At 35.7% G+C, this 17,559-nt stretch overlaps 1 protein-coding gene across 10 annotated transcripts in view; it reads right to left on the bottom strand.

Moving 5' to 3' along the window:
- The window catches only part of TCF12 (transcription factor 12), a 370,294-nt gene that overhangs the window by 47,463 nt on the left and 305,272 nt on the right, over positions 1-17,559 (bottom strand). For all 10 annotated transcript variants that reach the window (XM_039468699.2, XM_039468700.2, XM_039468695.2 and 7 more), the window contains 4 exons: positions 11,509-11,614; positions 10,342-10,478; positions 9,910-10,054; positions 8,658-8,722 (listed from right to left, as the gene is read on the bottom strand). In XM_039468699.2, the coding sequence (XP_039324633.1) occupies positions 8,658-8,722; positions 9,910-10,054; positions 10,342-10,478; positions 11,509-11,614 (453 nt within the window). The remainder of the gene's footprint in view (positions 1-8,657; positions 8,723-9,909; positions 10,055-10,341; positions 10,479-11,508; positions 11,615-17,559) is intronic.

Below are 17,559 nucleotides of genomic sequence, written 5' to 3'. Positions count from 1 at the left end.
CAGAGATTAATTCAAGTTTATCTAATTCAACAGTAAACACTTGTTTGTTTTTTTTAAAAGATGGAGTTTCACCATGATGGCCAGGCTGGTCTTGAACTCCTGACCTCAGGTGATCCACCCACCTCGGCCTCCCAAAGTGCTAGGATTACAGGCGTGAGCCACCATGCCTGGCCCAGTAAACACCTTTTTTGACATGCAGTCTTCCTCTGTCACCCAGGCTGGAGTACAATGGTGTAATCTCGGTTTACTGCAACCTCCGCCCCTCCAGGTTCAAGCCATTCATTCTCTTGTCTCAGCTTACTCACTACAAGTTCGTACCACCACAGTCAGTAACTTTTTAAATTTTAGTAGAGATGGATTTTTGCTACCGTGGCCAGGATGGTCTTGAACTCCTGACCTTAGGTGATCCACCCGCCTTGGCCTCCCAAAGTGCTGGGATTACCGGCCTGAGCCATGGCATCTGGTAACAACATTAAACACTTTAAAAGTTCCCTTAACCCAGGTATCAAGGGCCTGTCCCTAAAGGTTTCTTCCTGGACAATCCAATTTTTTTAATAGGCATAATAAATCATTTTTCTAACTTAGCACTTAACTTAGGGCAGACAAAGCAACTTATGTGGATACACTGTGGCCAAATATTTTAAAAAGGAAAATCACTTGTTAGTGTAAAAAGTCATCTGAGGCCAAGCGCAGTGGCTCATGCCTGTAATACCAGCACTTTGGGAGGCCGAGGCCAGTGAATCATGAGGTCAGGAGTTTGAGACCAGTCTGGCCAACATGGCAAAACCTCGTCTCCACTAAAAATACAAAAATTAGCCAGGCGTGGTGGCGTGCACCTATAGTCCCAGCTACTGGGGATGCTGAAGTGGGAGAATCACTTGAACCTGGGACACAAAGGTTGCAGTGAGCCGAGATCGCACCACTGCACTCCAGCCTGGGCAACAGAGTGAGACTTCATCTCAGGAAAAAATAAAATAAAATAAAATCTGGCCACACCTGGCCAAGTTACATTTTTAAAAAGAGTAACAGGCTTTCAAATTGTAAGCAGCCCAAAGTTTACCTTCCTTTGACTACAAATGGATACATCCACTTCAAATAAAATATGCCAGTTTGTATGTTAGTGAATTATAATTGTAAATGCCTTTAAGCATGAACTATCTCAAACTGTCAGGATCCAGACTCTGTATATTCTATTTAGAAAGCTATTTTGGAAAAGTAAAGCTATGGAAAAGAGTTTGGAGAAAACAATTTGGATCTAGTAACAAAGAGGTAGTGTAACATCAATATTAGGCTGGGCACAGTGACTCACACCTGTAATTCCAGCACTTTGGGTGTCTAAACGGGTCACCTAAGGTCAGGAGTTTGAGACCAGCCTGGCCAACATGGTAAAATCCATCTCTACTAAAAACACAAAAACTAGCTGTGGTGGTGCACGCCTGTAATCCCAGCTACGTACGGGAGGCAGAGGTTGCAGTGAGCTGAGATCAAGCCACTGCACTCCAGCCTGGGAAACAGAGTAAGACTCCATCCCACTGCCCCCCAAAAATCAATACTGGTCTTTAAGTTGTTAAAGTTATTACCTTTTCAAATATTCATAGGACATATGGGAAAATTAGCTTAGAAAGGTACATTTTTGTTCTTAGTGGCTTTCCACACATACATTGATTTATTTCAACCACATAAGGAAGGCCACCAAACTTCAACAAAAACATGTTTCAACGTACCTTTTCCTTTTTTTTTCCTTTTCTTTTGAGACAGGATCTTGCTTTGTCACCCAGGCTGGAGTGCAGTGGTGCAATCACTGCACACTGCATTCTTAACTTCCTGGGCTCAAGCCATCCTCCCACCTGGACTTCCCAAGAAGCTAGGACTACAAGCCCTCACCATCATACCGAACATTTTTGTATTTTTTTTGTAGAGATGGGGTTCCACTATGTTGCCCACGCTGGTCTTGAACTCCTAGGCTCAAGCGATCTGCCTGCTTTGGCCTCCCAAAGTGCTGAGATTACAGGTGTGAACCATTGCACTTAGCCCTCAACATAACTCTGCATCACCATCAATTACCATTTCTTAGGTTCACAATTCAAATAATTACATAGTTTATGAGCAACTGATACTCATTTTTATGAAATGTGTCTTGACTACAATACTGGTAAGGGAGGGAAAGTTTAGTAACATTGATGGTGGATGAATGAGTGAGAAATCTTCAGTTCTATGCAAAGCTGTGATTATTATAAACTAGCCCAATTAATGAAACAGCATTTTCTGTCACATCCTCCTGTTTTTGTATTCTTCATAGTGCTTACACTGTATTTCTAATCATCTAAATTTATTCACTTGTTACCTGTTTCTTATCCTTTCTCCTAGCAAAATGTAAGCCCAAGAAGAACAAGGACTTTGATTAATGTAGCTTCAGACTCCACAACAGTGCCAATAAACGGTGAGGGTTCAATATATAGATATACAGTTGTTGTTAAGAATGAATGGCATAATCCTTGCTAGGAATTTTCATTTAAGTGATATTTTTCAGTCCTTGCATTCCATAAGGTCCCTAGGGTCCATCCCTATTTTACTCTTCCATTTCCCTTAATACAGGTTTGCCCAGAGTTCTAGTCTCAGTTTTCCTTCATTTACCTGTGCTTTATCTCTTGGTAATAGCATTCTTTGTCAAATATGAACTATCACATCCAGGTGAATGACTGCTACATTAATATCTCTTCTGTCACACTGGATGCTAGATTTTTCTATCTGGACATACTCTTTTTTTCATCTCAAGCTCAGTATGTTCAAACCCAAATTTTATTATCACTACCCGAAGGTACCCATCCTTCCCATCTCTACTCTTCTGTCTCTTTTGCTTTGGTTTGCAGCACCATACTTATGGTCACCATAACTACTCTCTCCTCTTTTCCTCTGCACTCTACTCTTTCCTCTACAGACACCAATACCCACAATTCTCTAATGCTTTTGGGACAGGCAAATGTCATAACCACTGCCATGACACCACTTTAAATCTTTAAACATGTGGCTGGACTACCTAAGGTTTTTATTTCTAGTTACTCCTCTCTCTTTCCATTCTATACATAATTGCCTGAACCACTCTCCTCAAACTTTTTTTTTTTTGAGATGGAGTCTTGCTCTGTTGCCCAGGCTGGAGTGCAGTATCGAGATCTCAGCTCACTGTAATCTCCATCTCCCCGGTTCAGGCGATTCAACTGTCTCAGCCTCCCACGTAGCTGGGATTACAGGTATGTGTGCCACCACACCCAGCTCACTTTTGTATTTTTTTCTTTTTTCTTTTTTGAGACGGAGTTTGACTCCTGTTGCCCAGGCTGGAGTGCAATGGCACAATCTTGGCTCACTGCAACCTCCGCTTCCTGGGTTCAAGCAATTCTCCTGCCTCAGCCTCCTAAGTAGCTGAGATTACAGGCATGTGCCACCACGCCCAGCTAATTTTGTATTTTAGTAGAGATGGGGTTTCTCCATGTTGGTCAGGCCGGTCTCCAACTCCTGACCTCAGGTGATCCACCCACCTCAGCCTCCCATAATGCTGGAATTACAGGCGTGGTGGTGCCTGGCCCTTATAATCTTCTACATACCCTAGTATCCAAACCATTTTTTTTTTTCATTTTCTAAACACAGCTTGTCCTCCTTTCACAATGCTTGTTGCTTAGCCTCCCCCAGATGGAATTCTACGTATCAAAGCTCAGATCCAATGTCACTTCACCATTTACACATTTTCACCTTCCTTATACTTTTAGAAAATAATCTGAAATTCTCTTTGGGTCTTTTACTTCACACTGTTCTATGCTATCATTATTTGTATATCTGTCTTCTCTCCTTGACTATAAGCAATTTAAAGGCAGAAAATGCATACTGGTCAACATGGAATCCATTACTGCATGCCAGTATCTTGTACAAAAAGGTGCCCAATATATGTATGTTTACATTGAGTGATTAGACTACAACTAAAATTTGTTATAATACATACTAACTGATGGAAAGCAGGACTCAATAAATGGTAGTATTTATCTTGGTATTTATGCAATGTGGGTCAGTAACAGAAATACCAAAGGCAAAAAAGCTCGTTATAAATACGATGCAATTTCAAATCAGTTTTATGGCATAAGCTTTGAGAATAATCATATGGCAAGAATTCACTATTTCTGGGAATTAGTGTTGATGTACTAAGCTGTCCGTATCACAGTGTTAGGTGGTAGGTATGGGCTTTGGAGGGCAGAAATGGACTACCAATCTGAATTTTCCCTGAAAACTCTGTCCTTAGAGTTAAACCAATCCATAACCATGTCAACACTTGGTGAAAGCTCCTTTATATCAAGGGAAGGAAGAGGTTATAGTTTATCATATAAGAGCACTATCTTTAAATGACTTAGTGAAATGCCCCAATGCTATATGTAAAATTGGTGTAAACTTAAAAGAAAAAAAATCACTGTGTAAACAGAAGCAGCACCAAAAACATATCAAGTATAAAAATATATCATTTCTGGTATTTTTTCCAAAAGCAGCTTCTCCATTTGTAAAATAAAAGCCACTTTTTCCACTCATCCATCACATTCACTTGTTCTACTTTGCCAATTAAAGTGATGACAGAAAGAACTGTTTTCAGTACTTCTCCTAAATTTACAGATAGCCCTGCAAGTTACAGGACTTTTTTTTTTTTTTTTAATTTACCTTTACTTTCATAAAAAGAATGTGTATGGTGGGAGAGGAGGAACAATACAACATTTGAAAAATATGATAACACAGCCTTTTGGATCACAGGATATTTCATTAAACTTTATCTCTGAGTTTTTATTTTATTACCAATTCACAAACAAATCATACTTAATTTATAGAAATTGTGCTACTTTAAGTTCTAAACACAGGCTTTCTTTGGCAGAGTATTCTAAATCAGGAATATATTCCTTTTTCTACTTCCTGGCCTTAAAAGAACTCAAACACTGATGTTTGAACGTAAAAGTAAAAAGAAGAAAAAAGTCAGTGACTTAAAAAAATGAGGATAGGAGTGATTTAGAGTCTAGAGCCTAAACAAAGTAAGAACTCATTCTGCATGCAGTCCATGGTTCGCATACTGTTAAATGACCAATAATGAATAACTCCCAATACCTTCTGCCAGGCTTAAACGGTAATATGCCTCATTTTACTCCAACAAATGAGACTCCTCCTCCTATCAGTCATGGTCTATTCCAATCAGCAGGGTGCCAATAAGCCAGAGGCTAATGAAAAGGGCTTTAGACAAAAAAGAAACAATGGAGTGCTCCCAAGCCCAACCCCAGAACTGTGAGCCCAATTTTTTAAACACTACAGTGCACATTTCAGTTAATCTTTATTATGCTAATGTTATTGAGTCTAAGGAACAAAGAAAGTTATTTCATGAATTACTTTTAAACATCAACTTCCCTGAATTTTCTTTTCTTTTGTTAAAGACTACTGACCATTTAACGATCCAGATTAAAACACACATAGACACACACACACACACACACACACACACACACACACACACTCACTCTCTCTCTCTCTCTCTCTCTCTCTCTCTCTCTCTCACTTTTTCCCTTGCTCTAAGGTAGAAATCAAAACATAAATTATCACAAAGAAGTCTGATATAATCAACAAAGTTAAACAGTCTTCTTGTTTGATCTCCTCTAAATTAAAGACCAAGTGTTTTGATATGGTATTAGGCCCTGAAATAAACCAGATGTTTCTTCCTCTATATAACTCCCTACGGGCACAATCTTAAAGGGTTATTGTCTGGCAAATGTTCAGGGAAACACATTAGAAATGGCACGAATACCCAGATTTTCCTTTCCTTCTATCTACCCTATTTTTTTTTTTTTTTAAATCTAAACTAATGTATAATCCACAGGGCTTTAGGAACTTTGTGTAAATACTCTCATGTACAATTCTCTTTCTTGCTATCCTGAGATTAAGACCACAATTATCCAGGCTTAAACCTAAAATAAAGGAACCTTTGCAAATGCATTATCTGGCCTTACATGTTTAATCACACAGTATTCTGTGTGCTCTTTAATACCTAAACTGAAGAACAAAGGTTGTACTCTCTGATGTTGCTCAACATGAAAGATCTTTCAAGACATATAACAGACAATTGGGGAAATAGAATTATTTTTTAATGACAATAGCAGTGTTTCCCCATATAAACTAGATACTATATTAAAAAGTCACATTCTAAAGAACTTATAATTTTAAAATAGTCATAGTCACCATTTCAAAAGATCTACAATACCTGACATAAAATTCTGATACGCATGTCAGACTCAAACGTAATCCTCATTAAGTTCCTTCTCCTCATCTCTTCTAATCCCTCCTATCCCCAGATAATGTAATGTTTTTCTTTTTCAGTACATTTTAAGTACACTAAACATACTAGTGAATCTGAGTCTATAAGGAAAGTTAGAAAAAGAATGTATTTGGGGAGGTGTCCGGCTGGGAAGTGGGAAAGCAGATGGATTGAAGGAAAGGATTTGAAATGTGCAGACTATGGCATGCAATGATGGAGCAGATGGAATGCATCACCGTCAGCTATGACAGAAATGATTTATGGAATGACCTGGCTGCTCCTGCGTAGTAACAACACAGGATGACAGAGTTGAGTTTCCATGACAACCAAAGCCCACCCACTAACTAGATTAAACATTTCTTCACTGGATTCCATTCACAGTGAATTTGAGTATTCTTCTCCAAATGCCATTTTGGGTTGGCTAGCATGCTGTTCATAGTATGGGAAGATACTCAAGGATGTGAATGATGGGCCAACAAAATGAGCTTGAAGGGCCACAGAGAACATCACAAATTCTTGCCTGCCTATATGCCAAGGTTCCCTGATAGAAATTTTTCTTTAATAAAATAAACAAATGACCTTTAAGAAAAAAGTCCCCAAAATCAAGGTTATATTTTTTAAAAATTATCTAGCACTCAAAGTTCAAATGTTATTTGTCTTCTTACATGTGAAATATCTGTTACTGGATTCTTCCAGAATCAGGAGAAGGAATATGGCAAGCTAATCAGATTGCCATACTGACTTCTCAAATTAAATACAGAATAAAATTGCCTGGGGACCTCTCAGATTTCGTATAGAATAAAATTTTCTTCTTATATAGGTCATTTTCATCAGGTGGCAGTAAGTCCAGAAAAGGGTGAGGCATTTTTCTTTCATTCCCATCAATACCCTTTAAGACAGTTACCATTAGGCACTGCAGTTTCTGCATGTATGGAACAGTGGTTAAAAACAGAGTCTGAAGCTGGTCTCATCAGGGTTCTAATATATATGGGCTTTATCCATGCTAGCTCATGATCCCCCTAGGGCAAGCTGCTTAATCTTTCTGAGCTCAAGTTACTTAACCTTTTAAACCTTAGTTCCTCATCTGCAATGTGGGGATAACAATGCCAACCTTACAGGGCTTTCTTGAGGATTAAATGAAACAGGGCATGTAAATGCTTAGTATACGGCCTAGTACCTAGTAAGCACTCAAATTATAGCTGAAACATTGTGTGGGTTTTGTTATTATCATTACTATTATCATTATATGATCCAAGACGGAATTCAACAAACATTCACTGAGCTCCATTCTGTGTGGGACTCTACTATGTAGCAGATGAGTGTGACTTGGCTTTATTTTCTAAGAAGCTAGTACTCAACTGTAGAGAAAAGTTTATTTACTTAAACAATATACAAAGAGGTTTATCTCCTTAAATGTTCAACAGTTGCTTCCTACCACTCAGGTATTAAAGTGTTCTACATTCTCCATGAATGGCAACAAATGTATACGACAGTTAATTGCACTTTAGAGAAAATAAAAGACAATTCTGCCGGAATTCTAAGAAGCATATTGCTTAGAAAAAAACAAAGAAAAAGAATCAGCTAAAGTAAAATTTTAGGAAGTGCAAAGCACAAGTGCTTCTTTTTAATAATTAGATTTGAAATCGTTACAAAAATTCTACAGATTTACTGATAAATGTTCTCCCTTCTAGCTTTAGCATTCCCAAAGAAGTTTTTAATCTTAATGTCTTAAGAATCGATACTAAAACATAATCGTTGCTTTGATATTAATGTCCTGATGTGATGTATGTAAACTAGTTGCTCAAGAAAATACTATCAGATTCCTTCAAATCAGTTTTACTCATTTTAGCATGAATGCTTTAATGAATGTGGCTTTTTTGGAAAGAAGGCTCTCATTTCCTATCCCTTGAGTAAATCAGGTGAAAGTGACTTAAAAAAAAAACCCATATAGTACATAAAATGCTTTTGATCTTGGAAAACCTTCTCATAAAGGCATTTCATCCTCTGGATCAGAATACTGAGTTATCTTTTGTGGTTCCACTTGACTTATTTTAATGGGTCACTTACTAAGTATGTATTTAGAAGAAACAGATTCAGTGATTAATCTTAGCAGTTTGTGCTTTAGATGGCTTCTTTTTCCTCTTATCAGCATTTGCTATATCATAGGCACAGCATTTAAGGACAAATATCAATACAAAAAGAGAATAACTCTAAATGTGTAATGAAATTGATCTTGTTACATCTACATTCTTAGACACTTATCACCTATAACATCTAATCACTGTATTCAGCAGTGTAAGATTCATTCAGCAGAACGTGCAAAATCAATACTCACAGATGCCAGAGCCTTTCCAAGTGCATCACCTGTCTGTGAGCTTCCAGCAGCATTCCCTCTGGTTCCTGGATATTTTAGAGAGAAACAAATTAAGAATGTTAGCAGCAAGAATGCTATTTTAGCACTCTGCCATTATTTTAACTGTGTTCTCTATTGTCATCTCATATCTGTTACAATAAACTAGGAAATACTCTGCATGTGTTGTACTTAATAATAAACCAAAAATGAGTTTCTTACCAGTCTCCATATTGATAAAAATAAAAAAGCTTCTTGTTTTCCTGCCTTTCATTTTTAAATTCAACACAAAAAATAAATTGAAAGAGGGGGCTAAGCCAATTGTGATGGCTCATGCTTGTAATCCCAGCTCTTCAGGAGGCTGAGGCAGGTGGATCACAGGAGTCTAGGAGTTCAAGACTAGCCTGAGAAACATGGAGAAACCCCCATCTCTGCTAAAAATGGAAAATTGGCCAGGCATGGTGATGTGTGCCTGTAGTCCCAGCTACTTGGGAAGCTGAAGTTGGGAGATAACCTGAGCCTGGAGGTGGAGGTTGCAGCCAAAGAGTGAGAGACCTGAGAGAGAGAGAGAAAGACAGACACAGAAAGAGAGAGAACGGGAGAAAGAAAAAGAAAGAAAAGAGAGAAAGAAAAAGAAAGGAAGGAAGGAAAGAAGGAAGGAAGGAAGGAAGGAAAGAAGGAAGGAGGGAGGGAGGGAAGGAGGGAATGAAAGAAGGAAGGAAGGAAGGAAGGAAGAAGGGAGGGAGGGAAGGAAGGAGAGAAAGGAAGAAGGAAGGAAGGAAGGAAGGGAGGGAGGGAGGGAGGGAGGGAGGGAGGGAGGCAGGAATCAAAAAACAAACAGGGGCCACATGTGTGTGGGGTGGGTCATGTCTATAATGCTAGCATTTTGGGAGGCTGAGGTGGAAGGATCACTTGAGGCCAGGAGTTTGAGAACACCCCTGGCCACATAATGAGATCCTGTCTCAACAAAAAGTAAAAAAAATTAGCTGAGTATGGTGGTACATGCCTGTAGTCCCAGCTACTGGGGAGGCGGAGGAAGGAGGATCACCTCAACCTTGGAGATTGAGGCTGCAGTAAACCATGATTGTACCACTGCATTCTAGCCCACTGACAAAGACTTTGTCTCAAAAAATCAAAACAAAACCCCAAATATATATATATAAAAAGATATGGGGGCGGGGTCACTGAAAATTACCAAACTAGTTTTTAGGAAGTTTTGCCAACTCGAAAAGCTCACCTAGAATGCTATCTGATCCATTGATAGGAGGAGTGTGTGAGGCAGCAACATAAGGTGAACTGCTGGTACTGCTGCGATGAAAGCTGGACATTGGTGGAAGACTCGTATTTATGTCTGTTGGTGAAACTGAGTGTGGCGGATAACTCTAGATAAGGAGGGGAAAGAGATATGATCTATTAAATAATTTTCTGAATAATACGTACATATAATGGACAACTATGATAACAGGTCAAAAAGAGCATTTACAAGTTAGCAGCTAAAGAGAGCTACTATTGTCATTTACTTTTTTAAAAGGCATGGTAAATGCAGTAAGCCTTAAAGTACTTCAAATTTCAGAAGTTTTGGCACAATCAGATTTTACACTTGTAATCCAAAATGAAACAAAAGTGAGGACAAAATGTTGCTGTACCCTAGTCATGTGTTATAGCCTACCAAGCGGTCATGTGAATGAAGGCTGCCATAACTACTTTGAGACATGTGGGAAGTGGAGGTCCCCAGAATTCCACCAAAACCAGGCTGGCTCATCCCATTTGATGAACTCCAAAGGTCAGAAGAATTGTGGGTCCCATCTAAGACAAAAAGAGAAATATAAAATTTTCCTTAGCTACATTTTTTCTTGTATTTCAATGACGCTTACAAAAATTCAAGGGGTACCCTCCAGATATTTTTCCTCCCTTTTCCAACCTAGTATTCTACCCAGTTTTCTTCCCTCTAAACAGTAAAATTACTATTTAAAAGGAAGAAATAAACGTTTTAGTTAGAAAAAATATTCTAAGCTGTAATAGGCAGGCCATTATAAAAATCTTCAGAAGATCTAAATTCTGAGAGATAATAAAAATTCCAAATTTGGGGATAGGCTAGATTTATTTTTAGTTAAATGGTATACTTATAAATAAACAGAAAGTTATAAATCCGTAACATGCAATGTGCATTACACCAAACACCTTGAAATCATGGAATTAAAAAGTTTCTCTAATAGTAAAACTAAGTAATTGATAATTACCATATCATAGTTAACTTTCAAATGAAATGTGTCAGCAATGACTTCACTCAACAATATAAAGTCAAGGAGCCATTTATGTAATAATTTATCGCTCCCATATATTTGCTTCCCATAGTCCAAAACAACAGGAAACCAAATAAAAATGATTTGCTAGACATGATTTAAAAAAACTGCAACACTTTTTCTCTTGACAAGTCTTACTCTGTTCTGTGATATTCACCCTTTTTTTATATTTGTAATTCTAAGTATGATATGAATCCATAAATTAAACAAGAAACTGGAGTTGACAGCTTTCATACATTTAAATTCTAAAGTGAACAAGAACAGTTCTATTCTTTTTTTTAACTTAAGACCTTAGAAATTCAATTATTACTGGACCAGTACTCCAAAGGTTTGCCGGATAATTCAACTGAATTGCAGTCAGCAATAAACAGCACTGGAAAATTACAAAGCTAAATTTTAATTTACTTTGGGCAAAAAATTTACCTCAATAGGCCTGAATTCCTCTATAGGTATTCTGTTTCTTAAAACTTTAAAATACTGGCTGATACACAGATGATTGCAGTAGTATTTGGCAACTGTTTGGTGGTACTTACCTTGCATAAAGAAAGTGCTAGCAAACATACTGGTTGGTGGCTTAGGAGATGGATAACTAGGAGATTCACGGTTGAAATCATCTGAATTTGGGGACGGTGCATATACCTTAAAATTAAACAGTAAATTTAATTAAAATGTAAATGACTATCATATTACTTATGTAAAATGAGTTCTATAAGGGGCTTACAAAGGCCTCTCTAATTTTTATGAAGGACTACCACAAATGAAAAGAATATTGCCTAAATCCAAATAATATCAAACTTAAATACCATCCACGTTTTTTTTTTTTGAGCTGGTTATTAGAGAAAAATACTATTCCAAATATCTCCGTAATGCATCTTGGTATGAAAGCTACACCAAGTGACTGAATAAGTGTTAACTTGGCTTACCAAACACAAACCTCACATAGGCTCATGATTCAAAATCTGATGGACCAAACGTTCTTTGAATACAGCATGAAATAAAATTTGCGTTCATACAATTAATTCTTTTCAGTTATAAGATTCATCAAATAAAATCAAAATGAGACTAATTAAATGTTGGTATCTTTGTTACAATTAAAAAGTAACTATCAAAGGCATAATACAATTGTTCAGGAACGTCCTTAACTTGGTAGAGTTAGCAAATAAATTAAAAAAACATTTCAAGTACACTTTCAAGTCTGGCAAAGCTTTAAAAAGATCTCATTTAATTTGTTAGAGCAGTATTAATTTCCTTTGATAAACCCTTGCTTTAGATAAGCAAACTAGAAACATTTTGAATTAGCAAATGGCTAACATACGCATTTCTCTGGAAAACTAAATGGGCAGCCAAATAACCTGAATGATCAAAATGTGATCTATTACAACAGTCTCATAACTACTGAAACAAAGGTGGAAAATAAGTAATATTTAAAGTGATATATAGTCTATAAAGGTAAACCAGGAGTCAGGAAGAAGGGAAAGGTAAGCTATTGTGAGCAGTGTGTGAAACAAACTATTTGTTTTAGTTTGAAATGATACATCCATTAAATTCAACAAAATTAAAATTTTAAGTGTTGATTGAAAGAGACTAACATTAAAATTATGGAAGCATGTATTGTAAATATCATGTATTTGTTTATATAAGCATAGAAAACTTCTAGAATTACACACAAGAAACCTAACAATGGTTACATCTTTGGACTTCAAATTGGGAAGGAGGACTTTTATGTTCTTCTTCATAATTTGATATTTTACCTCAAGCACATATTTCTATACACTAATAGAAAAAGAGTTAAGGAAGCACATCAAGATTAAAATGGGATCCCAATTTTTTATTTATATAAACTGACAATTATATTAATTTATTCTTTCTTGGAGGTATTAACTGTAAAGACCCCTTGCAAATTACCCTAACTTTCCCAAAACTCAATTGCCTCATTTGTAAAATAGTGTTAACACAACCTGCATGAGGAAACTGATGAGCAGATCAGATGAGATTATATATAAAATGTTTAGTACAGTGCCTTGTACAAAGTATGCAGGCAGTAAGTATAGCTCATAGTATCATCTTTCATTCTAATAGGAGCAGTTACGTTGCTAAATATTACCTGTTCAGTACTCAAATGCTTTTCCTTACAGTTTTTGTCTGACATGAGCCTAGCTGTATATATAGCTTATCCTAAATAAAAGGCTGCAAAGTCAATTTTTATTCCTCTTGCTAGTCCTGATAATACTATCACAGGTGATTTTTTTCTTAATGGATTGCTATTCAGGTTTGTTTCCTACTTTTCACATCCCAGAGATAAAAAGACACATCTATGGTACCTGAGGCGTCTCGGACAAAATACAGTATATTCCTAAGAATTATCTAGAAGCATCCTCTAGAGTTTGGGGAATATGGCAGATAAAATAGTTGGGTCATTATACATACTAAACATACTTTTCTGGTTTAAAGCTATTTCACAAATTATTGTGTTGAAATAAAATAATTGAGTATATACAAATGTGTCTGCAATGTATTGTACAGGCTGATAGGCAGATAAAGTTTTCAGGAAAGGAACTTTGGACTATTTTCATTTAATCAAGTTTCATCTTCTAAACTCAGCCCTAGCTAGAAGTCCTCTGTCCTCTTTCTATATACATTTCTTCAAGGTAAGCTAAAACCACGAACAACAAAAAAAAACAGAATTAATCCATAGACCTAGGCAGAAAATACAAAGAGAATCAAATTTAGAAGACAGCACCCAAACATAGGCTTTTAATCACAAATGTGCACTTACTATACACATCATCCTTGATACATAAGTATGAAATATAAAATAATCTAATTCTATCCAGGTTATAGACTGAAACAGTATATATAAGAATCTCATACTTGATAATTATGAAAAAGCTCCAATTCTGGTAGGTTATTTCACACAAAAAAAGCACATAATTTTTGTCAGTTTAAATTTCTACATAATTTGTCAATTTGTATTTCTTAATCCTTATTCCCATTCAATTCACTGTATTTCACAAATTAATATACTCACACTTTTAAATTTTGAAAATGGTTACCATTACAAAAGGAAGTAAAAGAATGAACTTTACTGATTTAAAAATTGCTGTTAAATTAAAAAAATATGCTGATCAGATAATGGTTTATTGATGGCTGTCATGGAAAGCAAGAAAACTAAGATAAACCACACAAAGCAGAGAAGGGGACTTGCCTTCCCTTATTCAAAAATTTTGAAGCTGTATGGAGAAAATGGTACATTTTAGAGGTAAAGTTTGTTTTGAATGCTAGTCCTTTAAAACAGACTTTGAAAACAATGGACTTTTAAAGAACAGACCTTATAAATGAAAATGTCAAAAAAAACTTCTACTATATTATTTTTGTACTAACACAAGTTCAAAATTTTTGTCGTAAGAATGTTTTGAAATATGTGACTTTCAAAGAGGTTTTGAAAGCATTTCTAACACAGGCTAAATAACTTTACTTTTGGTATCTTAACTATAGCTTGCAAAAACACAGATGCAATGTTATGAAGCAGCAGTTGTGCCAGTCTCGATTTTTCAGATCAAAGACTTCTTGCGGCAAAGCACAACTGATGTGGTCTCAAAGATTTTATTAACTCCAGATGTAGGGAAACAGTCACCCAATTCCACAAAAAGAGCAAGTCTCTCTTAGTTACAATCAGTACTGGCTACAAATTAAAACCAGACTGCTTATGTCATCTGATCACCTGAACATAGATGCCAGTTTTTTCCCCCTAGTTAATGATCAAATCATTGGTTTAAATCCGAAGGATGATTTTGTACCATGACAATCAATCTTAAAATTAAGAGAAAGGAATAGGTATGCTTTAAGATTATTAAAATCTACCAGGAGTCATACTGTTTTAAAGAGAATAGAAAAAGGATAAAATTAAGTAATTTAAGATGTTCTAGTAAAATGTGGTAGACATTTTCTTCAGAGTTCTAACCTCCTTTTCGGAATGCCAAGCTCACAGTAGCTCTCATGGGACTAACTTGTTTCCCAAGCACTGGTTTCCCATCTAAGAATGGCGCTAAGAGAAATTTTGAATGTGGGGTGAATACAGTTCTAAACTGAAAGAATAGAATTGAAAATCTAACAGATACCTCCCTTTCATTAAGTCTGTTGAAAAGAACAAACCCACATTAATAATATCTTGAATGTCTTCATCATATTCACTAAAGCAACTTTTAAAAAGGGATAGCATACTTTAGGGATGAATCTTTACAGTTACTATTTACAGTGGTTACACAATTATCCTTGATATGTTTTAGTTCATACAACTAATTTGAGTCAAACTGGCATAGACAGATCCCTTTTTTCCAGCTTGGATGATTCAGTTTAGTCATACGGATAACCCCAAATTCAAAGCATATATTCTGTTCAGCTCTAGAGGCTGGAGCTGTGGACTGTGCTCCTGATTTCAGTATGTCTTTCCTGTAATTAATATTGGAAACATTGCTGTGAGGCAGGGAGGCGTAATGACTTTCCGATATTGAGAAAAAAATGCAAAGAAGCAGAGGTTTTTGCTAAAGAAGATAGTTTGTCTTTTTTATCTAGTTTCATTCAGTGATAAGACAGAGTTAAAGTGACTATCCATACTTCAAAAAATAGATCCATAGCCTGTGTGGTGGCTCATATTTTTTAAGGTTCAAAATGATGAAGAGATGGGAATTTTCTTTAGTATGTGAGAATAGCTATATATCCTAATTGAGATATCCTTCCACAGAAAATGAGAAGAATGCTTTATATGAGTACTGTACAATAGAGGTTCCTGTGATGACGGAAATGTTACGTATCTATGCTGTACAATATAGTAGCTATTAATCACATGACTACTGAACACTTGAAATGTGAACAGTACAATTGAGAACCTTAATTTTAAATTTTATTTTAATTAATTTAAATACCATTTGTGGCTACTGGTTATTATACTGAACAAGGCAGATTTAGATCCTTCTTACCCAGCAGTTTAAGACTGCATAAATTATTTTGAAATACATCCTAGATTTCTCATAAGCTCCAAGACCTATGAAAACCAAAGTCAGTTCTAAAACATTCTGACAACACCTTCACCTATTTTGGAATAAGAAAGTATGGAGAAGGTTATCTACTTTTCTGAACATGGTCCAACACGGAACTAATTACAAAGATTTCATTATGTTTGGGCTTCTGTTAGATCTTTTGTCAAGATGGTTTGAATAGCAGTTCTCTTTAAGTTCCAGTATGTTCAGTATCATTAAACACTAACACATGCTAATGTGGGCCTCAAATATGTGAAAAGTCTATGCCAATAACAGAAATTATATTCACACTAATTTACATCAATTTACCAAAATAACAAAACATAACAAAATTATTTGCCTAACTTACCCTGATATCATAATTTTAAAACAAAAATGATATATTCAGGAACATCCACTTACTTTATCTGGTATCTTATATAATTACATTTAGTATTAAACAATAAAAACTTTACAAGGTCTAGCTAAGTACCTAAAACTTGAAGAAAAAAAAAGGGGGGGATGTCCTAGGTCAATGAAACATTAATAAAAGAATATCCCAATCCGTGTCAAATCCAGTATTAAGAAACTGTAATTGAGACTCTAGGCTATAATTTTAAGAATATGTACACTTAAAGAGTCAGCACTCAAAAAACTAGGCAATTGTAAGATTTTTAGTGTTTAAATCATTAATTTAAACTGAATACGCAAGTTCTACACAGTAATATATATAATCAACTTCTCTTTCTCAATTTTGTGGGATAAGAATTTAGTAAAAAGAGGTTGTCTTCAAAAGAGTAAATAAAATGTTGCTTTAATAACTATACCCATTTGTATAAGAGTGCTAGGAAGATATGAGAGGAAATTAAAGACATTTGCTAAAAATCATTTCCTACATGCTTTTCCGATCATTTGGCTCTGTTACTCTGTATGAATACTGATCTCATACATATCCTCAGATAAAAGGCATATATCCTTAATCTAAATGACAACATTTAAACATTTCTGAAACTTAGGCCTTCTCCCTTTCCTTGTTCCTTTTCTAATCAAAATTTAAACAATGTACTCCCCAAAGAAAACCTAAATATCTAGGTAAATATTAAAATGACAGTCTAATTTACTAATTCCTAATATAAAAGGATATTTCAACAAATGACAAATTTGATAAATATTTTCATATTACACAAAACGGTAAATTCTGCCATAAAATCCAATCTACTAGAGTTTTTAATGGTAATTTCAAGCCTGAGGAGGAAAATATTTAGATAGTTCTAGTAAACATACCACAAGAAGTGAAACCACAGGTATTACAAGGGAAAGCATCTGAAGTACAAAGACTGACTCAGGCACATAAAAGCCATCTTTAAAGAAGATTCTTTTTTACCTAATTAGCCTGTTAAAAAACAACTTGAAATTCTGTAGAAGGAATAATTATGTATTTATGTTTTCAACAGTTTCCTAATAAAAGGACCAATATCTCTTTCCTAAAATTTCCAGGGAAAATATAATGAAATTCCTTTTCCAACAACAATAAGAAAAATGAAATCTAGCTTTCGGTATAAAGCATTT

This window comes from Saimiri boliviensis, chromosome 2 (genome assembly GCF_048565385.1).
Source record: "Saimiri boliviensis isolate mSaiBol1 chromosome 2, mSaiBol1.pri, whole genome shotgun sequence".
NCBI lineage: Eukaryota > Metazoa > Chordata > Mammalia > Primates > Cebidae > Saimiri > Saimiri boliviensis.
Note: the sequence above shows the minus strand (reverse complement) of the source record. Positions and strands in the feature narration are given on the sequence as shown.